Source organism: Pogoniulus pusillus, chromosome 35 (genome assembly GCF_015220805.1).
Source record: "Pogoniulus pusillus isolate bPogPus1 chromosome 35, bPogPus1.pri, whole genome shotgun sequence".
Lineage (NCBI taxonomy): Eukaryota > Metazoa > Chordata > Aves > Piciformes > Lybiidae > Pogoniulus > Pogoniulus pusillus.
Window position 1 is genome coordinate 12,690,811 of NC_087298.1, and position 20,165 is coordinate 12,710,975.

At 48.4% G+C, this 20,165-nt stretch overlaps 1 protein-coding gene across 5 annotated transcripts in view; it reads left to right on the forward strand.

Moving 5' to 3' along the window:
• The window catches only part of DDX31 (DEAD-box helicase 31), a 55,096-nt gene that overhangs the window by 4,743 nt on the left and 30,188 nt on the right, over positions 1-20,165 (forward strand). For all 5 annotated transcript variants that reach the window (XR_010308462.1, XM_064171395.1, XM_064171392.1 and 2 more), the window contains exons 6-15: positions 157-221; positions 1,463-1,507; positions 3,173-3,214; positions 5,335-5,399; positions 6,217-6,336; positions 6,693-6,799; positions 7,511-7,746; positions 8,496-8,672; positions 11,171-11,230; positions 18,043-18,093. Coding sequence is in view for 4 of the 5 variants with exons in the window: in XM_064171395.1 (XP_064027465.1) it covers positions 157-221; positions 1,463-1,507; positions 3,173-3,214; positions 5,335-5,399; positions 6,217-6,336; positions 6,693-6,799; positions 7,511-7,746; positions 8,496-8,672; positions 11,171-11,230; positions 18,043-18,093 (968 nt within the window). In the remaining variant the exon portion in view is untranslated. The remainder of the gene's footprint in view (positions 1-156; positions 222-1,462; positions 1,508-3,172; positions 3,215-5,334; positions 5,400-6,216; positions 6,337-6,692; positions 6,800-7,510; positions 7,747-8,495; positions 8,673-11,170; positions 11,231-18,042; positions 18,094-20,165) is intronic.

A 20,165-nucleotide genomic window follows, 5' to 3' on the forward strand; every position in this document is an offset into this window, starting at 1 on the left:
TCTGGAAACTTCCTGCTTAATTAAGACTTTTCTTAGTCTTTGCCCTCAGTTGAAGAGTGGTAGGATGACTGGTGCTGTAATTTACTCAAGTGCTGCAATTGCCACCTTTTTGAGTTGATTTTTTGGTGCAAAGTCTTCCTTTTCTTTCTTTGAAAGGTAAAACTCTTGCCTATGGAATTCCACTTGTGCAGTCTTTGCAAGGAATGGAACCCAAAATACAGGTGGGTACAGCAGAGTTCAGTGTATTTGCTTTGATATCTTACAGTCAGCACTGTCTCTTCACACAGAGGTCAAGGAACCTCCTTTCCACTTACCTGTACTGCTTAGATACAGAGGATACAGGAGCAGTGTTCCACGTTCCCCACTACCTCCTGCAGTAGGCTAGGTTGAAAGTTTGGAAAGGGTAAAAGAGCAGAAGAGGCAATGGGATGCTGAAAGCAAAGGTTCCTGCTGTATCTTTAGCAGTGCTGAGTTGACTTGGATGAGATGTGATAATTTCTGCCAGTTTAGCTCACCAGGTTCAGCAGAAAATCCTTCTGCAGCTGAAGTGTCTCTTGTGTTTTATGGAAGGAGGTCATCCTGACTTTCCTTACAGATTGAAGTGTTTCCAGCCCTCCCTGGGTTGTTCCTTTCTGCAACTGCTGCCCACCAGCTTGTTGCTGTACATCAAATATTCTGCAGCTTGAAGTGCAGGAGTGAAACAACTCGTGTGGAGTGGAGTGCTGGGTCTGGCTGGGAGCAGGTTTCTGAGCAGGAGGAGAAGGCAGTTGATAGTTGAAAGACTCTTCATTGCTTTAAAAGCTGAGATGGGCAAATACCCAAACTGTTGTGTCTGAACTCGAGTACTGTGTTCAGTTCTGGGCCCCCCAGTTTAGGAAGGACATTGAGATGCTTGAGCGTGTCCAGAGAAGGGCGACGAGGCTGGTGAGAGGCCTTGAGCACAGCCCTACGAGGAGAGGCTGAGGGAGCTGGGGTTGTTTAGCCTGGAGAAGAGGAGGCTCAGGGGTGACCTTATTGCTGTCTACAACTACCTGAGGGGTGGTTGTGGCCAGGAGGAGGTTGCTCTCTTCTCTCAGGTGGCCAGCTCCAGAACAAGAGGACACAGCCTCAGGCTGCGCCAGGGGAAATTTCGGCTCGAGGTGAGGAGAAAGTTCTTCCCTGAGAGAGTCATTGGGCACTGGAATGGGCTGCCTGGGGAGGTGGTGGAGTCGTCGTCCCTGGGGCAGTTCAAGGCAAGGTTGGATGTGGCACTTGGTGCCATGGTCTAGCCTTGAGCTCTGTGGTAAAGGGTTGGACTTGATGATCTGTGAGGTCTCTTCCAACCTTGGTGATACTGTGATACTGTGATACTGTGAACTTGTGCCAAAACCCTTCCGAATTCCCTCTGCTGGCTGATAGTTAGATGTGGAAGTGCTCTGCTGGTTGTGATTCTTAGTGGACCTCTTGTCTTCTCCTTTTGCAGCGCAGTGATGGGCCTTACGCACTGGTACTGGTTCCAACTAGAGAGGTAGGTGACCTTTTTTCTTTGGCATGGTCTGAATCTCACTGTGGGCACCCTGAGTGGGTTTGTTTTTTCTTTCTTTGCCCTGTGGGCACCCTGAGTGGGTTTGGGTTTTTTTGCCACCCCTGAATTTCGCTGTGTGGATGTGCATCCATCAAGGGCTGTCTTAGGGATTGCCTGTCCTGTTGCTCAGGCTTTGCCCTCGCAGAGTGTTTGCTCTCTAGCTCCATGTTGTCATTTTTGCTGTGTTCCATACCAAAGTAAGAAAGAAAGAATCTCTTTTGAGTTTTCCTCATGCAGCTGTAAATAATTGTGCAAACTGGAGAACCAATCCAGCAGAGTGCTTGAGAGGGAAGAGAGGCTTGCCCAGCTCACACAGGGGGAACTAAGTGAAATCAGCTTTGCAAATGTGTGGCTTTATACAAATGTTTCCATTTTAAAGCCTTTTTTTCCCCTCCAATCCATAAGTGAGTGCTGCAGATGAGCCTTCCAGGAGTTGGCTCCTCCACTGAACTGTCTTCCATTTGATTTATACTGCTTGCAGTTGCAGAGGCAATTTCAGAGGAGGGTAGCAGCCTTTCTTTTTTGTGTGTGTGTGTCAAATGATAATAACTTCCCTGTGGAGAATTGATTGCAGGTACCTAGTTTGGGGCACAATATTTTATGCAACCTGCAGTGCAATAGCTCAGCTCAGCTCTGTGAAAGGGGAAAAGCTCTGAAGCTGTTTAAATTTTTACAGCAGCAAACTTCCTGCCTCTCTGGGCTGCTGTGTGAATACTGAGTGTAGGAAACTGGAAGCTGCCATAGAGAGTACTCATGAAGATAATGTCTAATTACAGTTGGTATTACTCTTACTTTGTACTGAAGGCAAAGCTCTTTCTTGAGAGCTCAGCAAACAGTAGGATGTGGCATTTAGAGAGCATTTCCCACAGTTTTGCTCCCACAACTAAGCTCTGCTCAGTTACTCCATGACTGAGTCACGGTGGCACTCCTGCCTTCCTCAGTCTTCATTGCCACAACAGACATGGCTGTCAGGCAGCACATGAAACCTACCAGCTAAGTACTTCCTGCCGAGCTTTGTGCATCCCTTCCCTCTGCTGCTGACTGGAAAATGGAAAGGTAGAAGGATGCAGTGATATGGTCACTGTGTGGGTCAAGTGAGGGGGGAGGTAAAGTGGTTTGCTATGCTTATGACAAGGGTTGGAACTGGATGATCCTTGAGGTCCCTTCCAACCTAAACTCAAGGACTCCAGCCTAAGTTCTATGACTACCAGAAGATAACTAACTTCTGAGTTAGTGTTTTGGAGCCCCTATTACAAGAGGGATGTGGAGATGCTGCAGCATGTCCAGAGCGGGGCCAGGAGGATGCTCAGAGGGCTGCAGCAGCTCTGCTGTGAGCACAGACTAGGGCACTCCCAGAAGCCAGCCTGTTGTCCTGAGAGCTGGCTTGTGGAGCTGAGCCAATAGAGAGGGTTTTGAGCAGGTCCAAAGATAACAGAAGAAAGATTGTGTGAGAGAATAAGATAATAAGCAGCTTCTAAAAGAGAAATTAAGGACATATATAAAATTCTGCTCATACACAAGTAGAGTTTTGAGCCAGAGGGGTTTGGAGCCCATCTCTGTAGTCCAGGCACTTTGTCAGAGCTCATTTTCTTGTGTTGATTTCCACAGCTTGCACTCCAGAGCTTTGACACACTGCAGAAACTCCTGAAGGTAAGAATTCAATCAATGCCCTTCTCTTCTTGTTCCTTCAGCCTCTTGCTGGAAGATGCTAAGCAAATTGAGCTGGCTGTTTAGGGGGTTGGACTAGATGACCTTTAAAGGGTCCTTCCAGCCTAAAGCATTTTGTGATTCAGTGTTTGAGGAAATCCAGCATCTGGCAAAGTGCATGGTCCTTAAAGATAAATCTGTCTTTTAAGTGCATGATTGCTCTGGGGCATGGTTTAAACTACTACCTGGAGCAATGAAGTGAGCAATTATGGCACTTGAGTTGGACATGTTTTTATAAACAAGCCTAGGTGCCACTCCGAGGGCTTTGTTTGGAGAAGTGCCTGCCTTTTGTTTTGCTCTGAGAATGGAAACTCTCCCAGTGACAAGTTCTGTTTGACTGAAACTAATACTAGACAGATGGGTTTCAGCTTGCTGAACTGCTTTGCCAATTGAATGGCTGGAGAAATTAGAAGGCTTTTAAAATCATTAAATGATAGTGCTTCCCTTTTAATAGAGGCAGAGTATCTTACCACGTGGCTAGAAGGTAGCCAAGTGCTTCATCTGATCTGTATTCCCACTGCCTCCTCTGTTTGTTTGGGTTTTCTTCCCTTGAAAAAAGGCACTTCCCGAGTTTTGTTTTTCAGTGTTGGAATTACCAGATAAGATTTTGTTGTGTCATAGAATCATGGAATAGCTCAGGTTGGATGGGAACTCAGAGGTCATCTATTCCACCCCCCTGCCGTGGGCAGAGGCACCTCTCAGCAAGACTCAGTTGCCCAAGGCCTCATCCAGTCTCTCCTTAAAGACCCCCAGGGTGGGGCAGCCACAACCTCCCTGGGCAGCCTGTTCCAGAGTCTCAGCACCCTCACACTGAAGAACTTCTTCCTCAGCTCCAGTCTAACTCTGCTCTGCCTCAGCTTCAAACTATTCCCCCTTGTTCTCTCTCATGAAAAGTCCCTCTGCAGCCTTCCTGTAGGATCCCTTCAGGTACTGGCAGGTAGCTGTGTGGTCCCCCTGAAGTCTTCCCTTCTCCAGGCCCAACGACCCTGACTCCCTCAGCCTGTCTTTAATTTCTCTTGCTATTGTAACACCCTGGAAGTGAATTCATTCTGTGCTGCATACAATCAAGTCCTTAGTGATGCAAAGCAGGTTTGAGCAATCTCGACTAGTGGAAGATGTCCCTGCCTGTGGCAGGAGGTTGGAGCTAGGTGATCTTTAAGGTCCCTTCCCACCCAAACCATTCTGTGATGCTGTGATCATGGTCTGACCAGCCTTTGGAAGGCCTGGAGGAGTGAAGGGTATGATTTGATGATGTAATTAGGGAGAAAAAGGCTTTTTGACCTGCTTTTGATGCAGTAACTCTGTGCCAACTGCTTAGGTTATGTTGTCTTTCTTGGATATCTCCCTTCTTCTGAACCATAGAAAAACTTCTTGTAGAAACTATTTTGTTGGAGCATTTCTGGCAAGCAGTGACCTGTGCAGGTTTAAGCCTGTTTACCTGTTACACGTTTGTGCAGTCACTCCAAGCTGTGCCCTGCTTCTGTCCTGTGTTTTCCACTCGAGCGAGGCAATGACAGCTCTGTGCTTTATCTCCCCTGGCAATATTGGGTTCACTGAAGGGTTGGAGCTCATTAGAGTGGCAAAAACTCCTGCCAGTATCAATGAGGCAATGGCCACAGATGTGGTGGCTGTGTTGCTCTTAGGTCTGGTGTGTAAATCTTAACTTTATAGATCTGTGTTTTGCCTTAGCTTTTCCTTGGCCCCAGGAAGATTCAGCTCGCAGGCAAGATGAAGAGAGAGCCTTGTGGTTTGTCTTTGAATGTTAGGCTACGTGGGGAGGAAGGAGAAGAAATCTTATTGTGTGATTGGAAGTGGTGCACAAAATGATTGTGTTTCTGTCCTCCTAGGTGATGTGGGAAGCAAGTTAGGTGGCTGGAAGTAAAGGTGCCATTGATATGTAGCCCTGGGTGAGAGAGTGCATGCAGACACTGTTAGATCAGCTGCATGCTGCTGTCAGCCTCAGTCCTTTCTCTTTGTAGCAAGGAACATCATTTTTCTTTTGGTTCAAGCTCTGCCTCTTTATTAAGAGGAATCTCTCTTGGTCTTGGTTTTCCTTTCTCTAGCCTTTTACCTGGATTGTGCCTGGAGTGCTGATGGGGGGAGAAAAGAGAAAATCAGAAAAAGCCAGGTAGGAAATGAGCTCTAAATTGTACCTTGGATGCTTCTGCTCTCCGGTGGGGTTTATCTGCTTCTCTCTTGGAGTGCTTTTCTTACTGGGAGGGAGGATTGCAAGTTTGGGTTGGACTGTGATCCCCTTGGATCTGGCAGAGGCACAGTGACTGGGTCAGCAGGAAGCATTCACTTGCCCCAGCTGGATCCATTCCTAAAGTGTTGATGAGCCTGCTGAGCAGATGATCTCCTGTGTCACTGGAGAGTTCTTTCCTCTCCTCTGACAAACACCTGTATTTGCTTACCACCAACTGCTGCCTGCACTATTTGTTGTGGGGGAAATTGCTTTCTGGAGAAGAGATTTCCTGGTGTTAAAAATCTTTCTTCTTTTTATTTCTTTTCCCTTTTCAAGAATTGAATTGTAAGCTGGTAATCCAAAATGGAGTTTTCATCTCTCCCTCCTCTAGGCATACACAAAAAGAAGTTTACTCTTGATAGCAAACCAAATACTCAATTAGAAAACAAAACCTAGCTTGGGTGGGTTAGATTTTCTTTTGTTTTTTTTACATATTATTGCTATTTCTTTCCACTCTGAGTCTGCCTCTGAGTATTAACAATGATCAAGGATAAAATTTAGCTGTGCAGGTTTAATCAGTGAGGAAAATACCATCCTTGTTAATTTTATTGTGATGATTTTCTCTGTCGGGTCAAGTTCTTCCTTCTGGATCCTACTCCAGCGTTGCTCCTAAGCTGTTTGCTTTTGTTTTGTCTCATTTCTTTGGGTGTTTTTTTGGAGTGTGTTTTGCTGTTGTGGTGTTTGTTTTCAATCTCAACAGGCTACGCAAAGGGATAAACATCCTGATCTCAACTCCTGGGCGCCTGGTTGATCACATCAAGTCCACAGAGTGTATTCACTTCCGTCGCACTCAGTGGCTGATTATTGATGAAGCAGACAGGTAAACAGCCAAGTGTTTGGAGATGGAACAGAATTGTTTTACTCTCTTGACCATAATCCACTAAAGATTACAAAAGAGCAGGCACATGACCTTAAACTGCTCCTTCTCAGCAGCCTCAGCCAAGCACCAGGTGTCTGGGACTAGAACAGAATGTCCCCTTTGGAGAGGTTCTTGCAGGATTACTCACTGCAGAGCTTTCCTCTGGGGCTTCTGACCCTGGCCAGAGTTGAAGATGGAACATGAAGAAAGGCTTCTGATCTGATCAGCTTTAGCCCTTCTTCCTATTGCTAATTGGCTTGTGTAGAATTAAGACTTTCTCCTTCAGCATCTTCTTGTCACCTCTGCTGTGTTTGTAGGATCCTGGACCTGGGCTTTGAGAAGGATGTAGCTGTGATACTCAATGCTTTAAATGCTGTGAGAGAGACACGTCAGAATGTCCTGCTCTCAGCCACCCTCACAGAAGGTAGGTTACATGCAGTTGGGGCTCTCTGATCTGACCATTACACAGGCAGCTGCAGAATGGTTGATTGAAGCTGATTGCAGCCCAGTCCAGATGAAGCCCTTTGCAGAAATAGAACACCTGTTAATTTCTTTGGGCTTAAGACACTTGCCCTTTGTTGCTGGGATTTCTCTCAGTGCAAGGACTTACTGTCTCAGAAATCCCAGAACAAAGTCACCCTGAACCTGGGAAGCAGCAGGAGGGGGGGATCGTTTGCTTTACAAAACTATAATGAAGGCAAAAAGCTGACAACAGGGCAGGGACAACTGTTGTGTGATTTGCTGCAGTATCACACAAGAAGTCAGTTGCTGAGGCAGGAGTTCAGCCAGGCCTTGTGACTCCTGCACTCGTGACAGAGTGAGGGTCAGTTGTGTTTTTTCCACAGACAGAATTAGGCAGCATTGGTTTTCACCTGGTTGAGGCATTTATGTAGTGGAACATAGCACAGTTGGCTCAGGTTAGTGTCTTGTGATGCTTTTGGTGGAGTCCACAGCAACTAAGGCTGACTAAACCCCCTGTAAAGTGTGAGGCCTGTGGAGGTTTTCTGTCATTGACTCCTTGTGTTTCCCTGCTCCTCACTGGACTTGGGTCAGTTGGGTTCTTTATGTGTCTGTATCCTCACCTTCCCCAGCAGCAGCCCAGGCTGCCCCTCATCTGTCACCTTCTGTGCTCTAGGAGTGACATGGCTGGCTGACATCAGCTTGAATGATCCCATCAGCATCTCCATAGCAGATGAAACCCAGAAGGCACCCAAACCAGCATCCCAAGCAGAGAGACAAGCCAATGGCTCATCAGACTGCATGGACCCAGGAAACTTTGCTGTTCCAGAGAAGCTCAAGCAGTATTTCATGTTGGTCCCCAGCAAACTGAGGCTTGTCACATTGGCAGCTTTTATCCTTGAGAAATGCAAGGTGAGACTGTTTGCATTTACATTGCTGAGCAGCTCTCTGCTCTTTCCAGCTCCTTTAGCTGTTCCTCTGTCATGGAATCATAGAATGGGTTAGGTTGGAAGGGAGCTCAACGCTCAGCCAGTTCCAACTCCCTGCCATAGGCAGGGACACCTCCCACTAGAACAAGTTGCTCAAGGCCTCATCCAACATGGTCCTAAACACCTTCAGGGAGGTTGTGGAGCACAGAATGTGATCTTTGATCACACTCAACAGTAGCTCAGCTCTCCTGTGGCTTCCTGTACACCAAATGCACTTCAAAGCCCTAGATCTAACCCATGCTCTCTTTGACTATCCAAAGGGAACCTACAGGAAGGCTGGGGAGGCACTATTGACAAGGTCTTGTGATGCCAGGATGAGGAGGAATGGGTTTGAAGTGGCAGAGGGGAGATTGAAACTGGATGTTAGGAAAGGGTTCTTGACAGTGAGGATGGTGAGACACTGGCACAGGTTGCCCAAGGACGTTGTGGAGCACATTAGCAACCTCCCTGGAGGTGTTCAGGACCAGCTTGGGTGAGACCTTGAGCAACCTATTCTAGTGGGAGGTGTCCCTGCCTATGGCAGGGGGTTGGAACTGGATGATCTTTGAGGTCAATGTGGGTGGATTTCAGTGCATCTCCATTTTGGAGGGATGAATCAAAGAATTAACCAGCTTGGAAAAGACCTCTGATGCCTGTGGGAAATGATCCTGAGCAGTTCTCTCGTTCTTCCAGGTTGAAAAACGCCACAAGATGATCATCTTTTTCTCCAGCTGTGAGCAAGTGGAATTCCACTATGAGCTCCTCCTGAAGGTCCTTGCAGGAAGGCCAGGATCAGAACAGCCTGAAGGTTCATCTGGCTCCTCTGCAGGCCTACAGTTTGTCCGACTGCACGGCAGCATGGCGCAGGAAGTGAGTGCTCTGCAGCTGTCGGCAGCTGCAGCCTTATTCCTTGTTCCTTCTGATTTATTGAGTGGTTATTCTGGGGAGAAGAGAGGACAGAGAGTCATTTCACCTCTAGGGGCCTCTCTCTTCCATCTGCTAATGAGAATACAAATATTGTCCCACTTCTGGATGGTACCTTGGTGGCTGTAGCTGAAAAAACACAGCTGAAGAGGCAAGAAGAGTTAGTTCAGCAGGCTGGTGGGTGCACTTAAACCATTTAGGTATCCATGACTCCCTCTTGTGCAGTCAAGACAGGTTCTTCATGCCAAAGGCAGACCTCATCCAAGCCCCCAAATGTTACTACCCAATAAGTTGCCTTCATTAGATGAAGATGGAGCAGTTTGGCTTTGGTTTTGAAGAGCAGTGTCTTGACAGGCTCTTCTTTTTCTCGGGATGGAATAATGGCAGTAAAACAGTGATCACCCCAAGCAGGTCTAGTTTTAAGCTGGATGGGGCTGGTAATGCTACAGAGGGCTGGGAGGCCAAGAGAAGAGTGTCAAATGAACTGTCTCTGCAATGTGTCTCTCAGTAGCTGAGGGACCTCCCTTGTGAGTTCAGCCTCTGATCCTGCCCGTGGTCTGTGATGGAGAGACTTGCTGCTCTACTCTGAGCTGCACAGCAGAGATGGTAAATGAATAGAGCTCTTCTGCTGAAGCAAGAGGTGAAGAGCCATTGTTTTTTCTCACTCATTTCCCATCCTGTGGAGACCAGAAACATGTGCTTTGCTGTCCCTGCAGTCTGGCCTTTCCTCAACCTGCCTGCCTGAGCGAGTGAGCAGGCCTGGTCTGGCCCAACTCTACCCTGACCAGCTGTTAAGCCAACAGAACACCACTAAGTAGCTGGCACCAGGGGAAGGGTTTTGCCTTTTTAGTACCCAGTGTGTAATTAGTGCTTGATGTCTTCAAATTAAGAGCATTAATGGAGCTAAATTGTGGATCCCATATGGTACTGCTGAGCACGGCTGCTGTCATTGTCAACAAGATACAGCGTGCTCTCTTCTTTAGCTTTTGCAGCAGAGGGTTCAGTGTGTCAGCAAGGCCCCAGCTCCCCTTCTTCCCCAGAGCAGCACCTCTAGCTGGGAGTCAGCAGGGTAAGGTTTCTTCTCAGTCCTCACCAAAACAGGGCATTCGCTTAGTTCCTAGCTAGAACTCTGAGGAGGAAGGCTTGAAACCTGGAAATGAGAGTCTTTAGGAAGCAGGAAGCAAAAGGCAGAGGGAGGGAATGGATGTGGTGTTTCTGCAGCTGGAGAGGGCCTGGGATCAAATCGAGGGAGTGTGAGTGTGGAGCTGTTTCCCATAGCTGGGGAGAGGGAGTGTGGGTGGGTAGGTGGTACTGGCAAGACCAAATGCTAGAGGTCTCAACTTACTGGTGTTCAGGGAGTGTCTGATGGCAAATGGCATGATGGAATGTGGGTTGGAAAAATCAGAGTCTGTTGCTTTTATCAAGGAAAGAAAAAGCACCTCCCAAAGTGGTTGAGCTGGAGTGTACTGAGGGAGGTTTTGGCACTGGCAAAGCAGGAGGCTTTCGAGGGTGAGAAGCTGTACAAGCAGGTTCCTGCAGTTCTGGAGCTTTACAGCTCAGCAGCTGCTGGTGGGGTGATTTGGGACCTGAGGGCTGTGGACAGCCCTGCATGGGAGCCTGAGCTCCTCCATGGGAATTCTGCTGGTGCAAACCAGTGATGAGGCCCAGGGGGAGCAACCTGCCTCTGACCACCGCCTGAAAACACAACCTCCGTCCCAGTGGTCCTTGCTGGTATGAGGCCATGCGAGTGTGCCCTGGGAGCTTTGTGAGTCCCTTCCCCCTCGAGCAGAGGTCTCTGGCCAAGGTCTCATCTCTCCTGCCCTGTAACCGTAAGGATTTATCCCACAGCAGTTCCCATCAGCAACTGTGCAGCTGAGCAGCTCCGATGCTTAATGATTGCTGAGCCAGCCCAGTGCCTGTCTGCATGCCCCATTGGGCGCACGATGAGGCTGATCTCTTGTGATGTGACTGTATCACTGTGTCAACAAAATGGGCTCATCCTGCCCGTGGTGGCACTGGGCAGGCAGCAGCTAAGATGTCCAGCTTCTCCTTGCCTTCACAAAAGCCTGTGTTGTCTGCCAGTGCTTCTGTTGCTGCTGCTTTAAAGCTCTGGTGGGTCCTCTCCCAGCAGTTGCTGCTTCCTGACACGCACAGGCTGCGCTCTGTGCAAACCTTGGAGGTGTTGGCTGCTTTGGTTCGACCAAATGTGTTCAGCTTTGCCCCAGATGCTGTACCTGGGGCCACACCTGTATGTCACAGATTGGTTTTCTTGTGTGCAGGGGAAGTCTGACTGGAACTTGTGAAGCCAGATCCTTTGCTTTTGAAGCTCTGCGTGATGCAGTGACCAGGGCACGGTTGTTAAATGGCTGCATCAGCTCATTTGGGTTCTCTTTGATTGTGATGTATATAAGCACTCCTTTAATTTTTCTGTTTCTATCCTCCAGGAAAGAACAGAGGTCTTCCAGGAGTTCCTAAAATCCAAGACTGGCATCTTGCTTTGCACTGTAAGTAACTTAGAGTCCCTCTGCAGCTCCAGGCTAATGGGGCTGTCTGGTATCTAATGATAGAAGAGAGGGTTTGTCTCTCGGCTCTGATTCCAGCTCGCTGTCTGACCTTGAGGAAAGTCATCTCCTCTTCCTGCATCTCCTGTGCCCTCTTTGCAAAGGGTTCTGTGGCCTTTTTCCTGCAAGGTACCACGTGCAGAAGTAGCTCATGTCTTAGACAAGAGGCCTTTAAGTGTTCTGCATGCTCTTACGCCTGGAGAAGGCTGTTTGAAGTTGGAGCCTTGCCCTCTGCGTGCAGTCAGTGGAAGGTAGTGCTAATTTGTAGTATGCCCCACAAGTGCCAGGTAAATTGGGTGTGCTGTGGCACTTCCTTTCTTAGTGTCTGCCCCAAGGTTAAAAACAAAAGCTGCAGGGATGGAAGGAAGGGAAGCCCCACCGGAGAGTGCTGTCACTAGAGACTCACAGGCTCTGCTCTTCTCCCTGCTTCTTGCCCTTCAAGATTTGCCTTCAAGGGTGCCGAGGGGAGAAATTCTTGTCCTCTGCTGAAGTTTGCTGGCACCCTTGTGTTGTGGTGGCACCTTCCACTCCTCGTTTGTGACCTGTCTGTGCCACAGCTAGCCTGCTGCAGTGGTGCAGAAGGCTGCACGATTTGCTCTCTAATAGTGGCAGCTGTTGATCTGAAAATGTGTGAATCTTGGCGATTTCTACCCACCGCAAACCTGTAAATTACAGCGATCGGGAGTAATTAGAGCTGAGAAACCCTCTCCAGCTCTGAAATGACTCCTCTTCTTGCAGCACATCATTCTTAAAGGCAACCAGGTGCCTTGGTTTTTTCCACACACTTCCCCCAACCCCCAGAAAGGGCTGAATTTTATCTTCTTTTCGTGCTTCTCTCTAATAGGAGCCTTTGATTTAGCGTTGGCAGTTTAGATATTGCATCACCTGTGAAATTAGACTTGTTAGGTGCTACTTTTGGTCCTGCCTCTGTGTGCAGCCTTTCAGTGATCTCATCAAGGTCAAAAAGCATCTTTGCCACGCACAAGCCTAGCTTCAACTTGGTTCCCCTTTGTACAGGGAAGAGTATCTGAAGTGATAGCAAAAAAATCTTAAGTGGTAGCAAAGCTTAAATCACTCAGTGGTGCAGATTAAGAAGGTTAAAAATGGTTGGTCAAGTCTAAATAATAAATAGCTGAACTTTGTCCACCAGGCAGCCTGCTCTCTTTGGCTGAGAAATTTCAGGCATGTGTCTTTCTTACTGGAATTTCACTTGAATGTGTTTGGAAAGATACTGAATGCTGCATTTTAGCCAGAGAGCAAACAGAATCATTGCAGTCCCTGGGATATCAGTTCCTGAGTGGCACCGTTTGAAGGGGGAAAGGAAAAAATCTGCCAGCTCTGGACGGGAGGAAAAAGACTGAAGCTGGATAAAGAAATCCCAGTGGATGGGATCTCTGCCTTGAGACATTAGGGATGTGGTTTGATTTCCTGCCATGCCACAGACACCATCCGAGTGGATATGGAATTGTGCTGACAAGGCAAGGAGCCACACGTCAGCCGTGTGCTTGCCCCTGACCCGTGGCTAACGGGAGGTGCTGTGAGTTAACCTGAAGTGCTGCAAAGAGAGGAGCCTTGGCTGGTGCATTTATCACAACCCTCCTTCATTTCCAGCTAAGCTGCCCTGCATTTCCTGCAAGGCAGGGCTGCCGTGGCTGTGGCTCAGCTGGCGCCTGCTTAGCGCGTTAAGCACAGTGAGTTGTGTGCCCGAGTCCAAAACCTCCCTCTGCTTCAGCTCCCCATCTGTAAAGTGGGGATAGCAGCACTGCTCTGCCTTACAGAGATGTTGGGAGGACAAATGCATTGGAAGCAGGAGGTGGCCTGTTACCACAGTAATGGGGACCATATGGACACCTTAATATAGAGATACACTTTGCACCAGGCCCACATTACAGGTGCTCTCCCCATCGCAGATGTCCAAAGGGCAGCCAAGCTCTGTGACCACCTCCTGCCTCCGAGGGCATTGCTTTTTCTGACACTTTCCTTCGTATCAGCAAAAAAAGAAAACCAAAGAAGAAGGGAGGAAAAAAAAGCGTTGGGAGAGTTTGCTCCTTGTGCTTCTCAGTGCACAATCCTGGTTGGTGCCCACGAAATTTGGAAAGCTGGCTGACAAAAGAGCAGCAGAAATAATGTTGCTGTCCTTCCCTTGTCCCTTATGCCATGTTCTCCACCCATCTTTCCGCTCTAGTAAGCAATGGGACCTGCTGTTCCTTTTATTAATTTGCTCTAGGTCAGATGTATATTAATATAGGCCATAAAATGGGCTGGGTTTGGGCTTGGTGTCCGTGCCAGACAATATGAGCTGGCAGACAGCAGCATAAAGAAGGGGGCCGTGTACCTCCGAGGGGTCTCCTCCAGCTTTATTTCCCTCTCCTTCACCGAAGTTCTTTGCAGCTTCCTTTGGGATGTGCCTTTTCTAAACAAGTTCATCTCTTCCAGGGAGGGAGGAAAGATCATTTGGAGATGGTTTGCTGTTTACTCAGTCACGCTAACTCATCTTGCCAGTTTTCTGGCGGCCCCAGCCAAGAGCTTTCGCCTCTGACAGCTTCTGTGCTCTCTCCTTCCTCCTCTGATTACGCAGCCCAATCTGTCACCCTGCCGACGGGGGTCTCTACCCTGCTGATGGCTTTCCACACTCGGCAGTAATGACTTTTGGCAGGCCGGGAAGGCGCGAGAGCTTCTTCCCCAGCTTGGAGAGCCGCTCGGCCCTCTCTGCCTGTTAGCTAAAGCACTTTGTGAGCTTCTTTGGTAAATAAATGAGTCATTTTAATCCAACTGACAGCCTGGCACCTGAGCAAGCTGCCTTCCATCTGTACTTCTAGGCCTCATGTAGGCAGCCAATTGTCAAGCTCAGGGCCTTCAAGACCTCACCATTGAGTGTCTTTCAAAAGCAACTTTAGCAATTTCCTTTGCCCTAATTAGATGCTTTGCTCAGTCCCTCTCGCACAGAGGCCCCTGCAAAACTTTTTCTGTGGCCGTGGTGGTTCTGATCTCCAGCAGCAATGTGCCTCCCTTTTGCTGTGGCTGCTTTTTGCTGTGGCTGCTTTTTGCCTCCCATCCCTCTGTACCCCACCAGCACAGGCTGGTAGCAGGAATCATTAGAAGCAGAAATGTTGGCATTTCAGGGGGTCCTCAGGTGGATTGTGCCCTGATACTGAGCCACACTGGGGCTTGGAGTTGGAATCAGGGCAGGAACCTGGTTAAGGCTTTGGATTTGTTTGCCTGGCATCTGGGTTTTCTTTGAACTTACAGTGGTGTAGACTTTTTCCTTGCTGCTATGAGATGGTCACTTTGTTCTCCCTTAATGTTCCCTCATTTTCCCTTCCCATTCTCCCTTCATGTACCCTCATTTTCCCTTCCTATTCTCCCTTCGTATTCCACTGCAAGGAATCAGCAGTGACCTGCTGAGGAGTCAGATTCTTGATCTCCCTCTTACTGAGGCATGGTGTGGGATCATGCATGGAAGGGGGAATGCTGTCTGGGCTGTTGGAAAAGGGAGAGCAGTACATTGGAAATGTGTTGGGCTTCTTGAAAGAGCAGTGGCAGCAGGTTCTTGCTTCTGTGTGTGGAATAAATGCAGTGCTAGTAAAACTGGGTAATTGTTGCTGGAGCTGCATTCTCTCCTGGTAAGGTGACCCACAGGTATTTTCCTAAAGATCTGAGAAGTGAGAAGCTCATGGACTCTGCCTGCAGAGGAAAGCAAATCAACTCCAAACTTTTTATCCTAATTCTACCTTGCTGCTGTCTGCTGGGGTCTTTGAGGAACAGGAGCTACAGGAGACGCAGGTGGGCTGATACTGGGGAATCTTTGAGAGTTTGCAAAACACTCCAATTACCAGCAGCTCCCAAGAGTGCTGCAAGAAAGCCAAGTGAAACCCCAGGAGAACAGCTGCTGATATGTGTCAGTAACAGCCGAGTGGAGTGGAAGCAGTAGTGAATGCAAGGCTGGCGATGGGAGAGAGCCTCCTCCCCAGATCTTCTCCCTGGCTATTTATTAGGCTTTTGCTTAACCTTTTCAGCTTTCCTGCTTGCTTTGGTACGTGCACGTGGGAAGGACACTGTCTCTTGCCACCCAGAGGTGTTGAGAAAGGCTATCATAGAGTGGTTTGTGTTGGAAGGGACCTTAAAGATCTAGTTCAAACTCCCTGCCATGAGCAGGGACACCTCCCACTAGACCAGGGTGCTCAAGCCTGGTCTTGAATACCTCTGGGGTGGGGATGTCTACAACCCCCAGAAGTGGAGGGAAAGAATCTTCAGTATCTGAAGGGGGCCTACAAAAAAGCTGAGGAGGGACTTTTTAGGCCCTTAGGGAGTGACAGGATTAGGAGGAATGGAGCAAAGCTGGAGGTGGAGTGAGTAAGCCTGGAGGTAAGGAAGTTGTTGAGCATGAGAGTGGTGAGAGGCTGGAATGGATTGCCCAGGGAGGTGGTTGAGGCCCCATGGCTGGAGGCGTTTAAGGCCAGGCTGGTTGGGGCTCTGGACAGCCTGATCTGGGGTAGGGTGTCACTGGGCATGTCAGGGGGGTTGGAACTGACTGCTCCTTGTGGTGCCTTCCAACCCTGACTGATTGTATGATTCTAAGAACCCTGATGGATGAGTTGGCCTCTGCCATCTCCTCCTTCCCATGTTGGAGTTCCCTGCTCCTGGCCACAGGGAAAACTTGGCTGCGGATTTCTATTGTGTAGGCTGACCCTGTCCCAAGGTCAGATCCCTCTGATCAAACACAGCCTTTCCTAGACTGCTGTGTGTGTGAGAGAGCACAGCACAGGCAAACACCAAAGGCCTGTCAGCCTGGAAGCACAGCACAGAGCCAGGCAGATGGGAGTCAGGCGTCAGCACTGCTGTCTGATCCTGCTGTAGAGTTTAGAGTCTTGTTATCCTGGTAACTGCTGAACGCCTTCCCTGACTCCTCTTGATTTATTTTCTCCAGCCTCCTTTAAATGGCTTTTTGTACATCTGTTCATCCTGACTCTGGGAACAAGTCTCTCCTTAATGAGCGTGCTGGAGCTGGAGCGCGCAGCAGCGCAGAGTGGGCGCCGCGGAAAGCAGCTCCTCTCTTCCTGCGCTTGGAGCCACAAAACAACCTGGCTGTAGTGCTTCTGGGAAGGGCTTTTGCTGCCAAAACATCAGCTTCCCAGTCTCTTAAAGCGTGTGGGAGTTGCCTGAAAACACTTCAGTGGGTGGCTGACACGTTCTTAGTACATTAAGCTGCTGCTTGCGTTCTTAATACATTCTGTTTTGCAGCTCGCTCAAAGCGAGACGTGTTCCAAAGCAGGTCCTAACAGAGCTAAAGCTGCACACCTGCTCTGCTGCTGCATGTGGTGGATGTAAAAAACAAGGATGATGTGAGGGTGCTGCTGATGAACAGGAAGTCAAGAAGGGAGATTGAGACTAATTTGTGCTCCCTCTCCCTTTGGAATAGTATGTAAACTCCTTAAAGACAAAATCAAGAAGGGAATTTGCAGTGTGTTTCAGCAGTGTTTAGACTCTCTTTCTCTTTAAGAGAGTGGTGGTTTTCAGCTCTGCTGGTAACTGAAGGCTCTCATTCTGAGGTTAGATGAGGCACCAAAGCCTCTTCATGCCTTCCAATTAGATTGGAGGTTAGACTGAGTTGAGGCTTGGTATCTTTTCCCTTGTATCAGCTGGCAGAGGAGGAAACGGCCTCAAGTTGTGCCAGAGGAGGGTTAGGTTAGAAATGAGGAAGAATTTCTTTGCTGCGGGAGTGGTCAGGAATTGGCAGAGGCTGCTCAGGATGGTGCAGGTCCCCAGCCCTGGAGGTGTGCAAGAAAGACATGGACATGGCACCCTGGGACATGGTTTAGTGGCCACGGTGGTGCTGGGTTGATGTTTGCACTTGATGATCTCAGAGGTCTCTTCCAAGTGAAGCAGTTCTGTGATTCAAGTCCTCCAAGTCTGGGTTTTCTCCCCAGCTGGCACATCAGGTAACAGTTCTGATAGCATCTTCAGACTCTTTTTGGGGCTGGGTTTCATTTTTGCCAAATCAAAGCCAGACTGGTGCACATGTAAGGGCTAAGTGCAGGTACCTCTCCTCCAGCTGCACTCCAGCTCCCTTCAGATGCTGCTAACTTGTTAGTTGGCCTTTCCCCACAGGGCTGGGTGACCTGCAGGTCTTCTGCTCCTCAGCTTCAGACCATTGCAGAGGAAACACCTAAATATTTGTAGGTGGAGGTGAGTTTATCTTTGGATATTCCATTCCAGTCCTGAGCTCATTAATTTTATGGCCATTTCCCTTTTTATCATAAGCAGCCTAGGTTCAGTTCTTAGGCTTGCTATGGGGAAAGCTGTGCTCAGAAATAGTGTTGCCTTCCAGAGAATTCCTCCTGCCTCTCTTCAACAGTGTGGGTAGTAGGTGGCTGTGAGCAAATCTGTTGTCATCAATGAAATCAACTGAAGATCCAAAGAGATCACTTCCACTGAGGCAGTTGGTTCCCTCCGAATGTAAAGGGACTGTGGCAAGCTGCTGTAATTCAACAGCACTCTCCTGAAATAGGTGGGTTTATCTCCTCCAGGCTTTGGGCCACAGCAGTGGATCATTTTTTATTGGCTCACTCTGTTAAACACAATCTTTCTTCTATTTTAACCCCTCAACATTATTCCTGACCTTCAATCCATCTTTTCCCAAAGTAGGCAGCTAAAATTCCTCCTATTGTTTTGTGCCATGGTTACCATCCCAGAAGTGTTCTTACTTTGCTGACACCTCCCAGGCATTGTTCCTAATTTCCTTATTTATTCCAAAGGATGTTGCAGCTCGGGGACTGGACCTGCCTCGAGTAACCTGGATCGTACAGGTAGGTCTGCTCTGTGTGTACACATGGATTAAGTGCAGTCTTGCTCAGCTGAAATCCTGCTCCAGCCAGACCCTTTCTGCAGTTTGCTGGTCTTTGTGCTGATGCCTACAGGTGTGGGAGACTGCAGGGCTGGGGGCTTTGCTAGGGTACAGCATTGCTGCCATGGCTTTGGTTCTGACAGTGTTTTCCTCTTCAACAACTCCTGCATTATCAGCTGTCTAACAATATTCCAATGGCTGGGAGGAAATTGTCCTTTTCCACTCCCCAGGAGGGCAGATGTGGTGCAGTACTGGGCATCTCTTGCAGTCCTGTGTTCCTGTTTTTCTGAGCTTACTCCATGTGGAGTTCAAGTGCAATCTTAAACACTGAGCAGCCCAATAGTGTCTGTGCAAGAACTTGACTGCTTCAAGCGAGGCTTTGTTGGCTTGGGGCTGGGTAGCTGGAAGCATTCAGCTTTCAGTAGAACTGCAGAATTCAGATTTCATTTTCCTTTGGAGGAGGGGAAAAAAAATAAAGGCAAAACAAACTCCAAAACCCAAAGCTGCTGCAGTTGCTGTTGACAGAAATTCTGTCTTTGGGTAAAAAAAAAAACCCAAACACCAAACACAACAAACCTGAAGCTGAGAGAGATGGATTGAACCTTTAAAAATAGCAGCCTATCATTTCAGAAGAGGAAGCTGAGAGCATGAGGCAGGTTTCATCTTTTATAAAAGATTGATAATTAAAAAAATTAAAGGAGGGGAGGAAAAAACTGATCCAGAGAGTCTCATGTAGCAAGTGACACCTGGGTAAAAAGAGCAGGGCACGGAGCCTCAGCAGAGCTCTTTCAATTTCTGCCCCCAGCCCTTCAGGTAACAAATTTTGCTTTGTTTTATTTTTGTGGGGTTTCCAAAAAAATAAGAGGGGAAAAAGGCAAGCTTGGGTAGCAGGTAGCTGGTTGGAAAAGGCTGGGAAAGAGAAGTCTTTTAATTCCCAGATCTGTATATTACTATAATTTACCCAAAGATATAGTTGCCAGTGTTAGAATGCAGTGCAAATTACCTAAAACCCTGGGAGACTTCTGTGTGTCCAGAAGGCGAAATCTCAGCTGTCCTGAGAGCTGTGTCCAAGAGCAAGGACCTGCAGGGAGCAATTAGATTGCTCACAGCATCTTACTCACACCTCTAGCCAGTAGAAACTTTGCCAGAGGGCACAGGTATAAACACTAGAGTGGGCTTTGGTTGTTGGGTTTTTTCCAGTTAAACTGCTGAGGGCTCATTTCTGAGCAATATCTCTGTGCCTGTTCATTTTTCCAGGAAAGAGAGGGAGGAGGAGTGTGTGTGGGGGGGGGGGAAGAATAGGGGGAGGTTAAAGGGAGGGAAATATGTCACCCTTGATCACATCTTGCAAATGGCCAGGCAGTTTTGATTCCCAGCGAGGTAAATGAGAGGCACTGCTGCATTAAGGGGGGAGGTTTAAGCAACAGTTTCATAGTGCCTGATAGCTGGAAGTGGGAAGACAACTGCCATGTCCCCTAGGCTGCTGGAAGCACTCATCTCTAAGGTTTCTTCTGTCCAGTAACCAGTTGTGATTTGCTTTTAAGCTAAGCAAAACCGATTTGTTAGCCCAGTTCCAAATTGGAACAGGTTGCCCAGGGGAGTTGTGGATGCTACCTCACTTGGTGTTGAAGGCCAGGTTGGATGAGTCCATGAGCAGCCTGGTCTAGTGGGAGGTGTCCCTGAAGACCTTCAAGGTCAGACTTGATGTGGACCTGGGCAGCCTGATCTAGATGGAGGTGTCCCTGCTGAGTGCAGAGAGGGGTTGGACAAGATGACCTCTGGGGGGCCCTTCCAACCCAGTGCAGTCTGTGAAGGTGTCCCTACCCCTGACAGGGGGTGGGAGCTAGATGATCTTTAAGGTCCCTTCTAACCTGAACCATTCTTTGATGATCTATAATGGCTTTTCTAACAAGTGCACAGCAGGCAGCTTCCCCCTCCTGTCAGGGCAAACCTGGGAGGGGAAGGTTGTGTTTGGTTTGAGATTTCTGTGAGGTTTCTATTTTTGAGGGGAAGCAAACAGGTTCCTGATGTGTC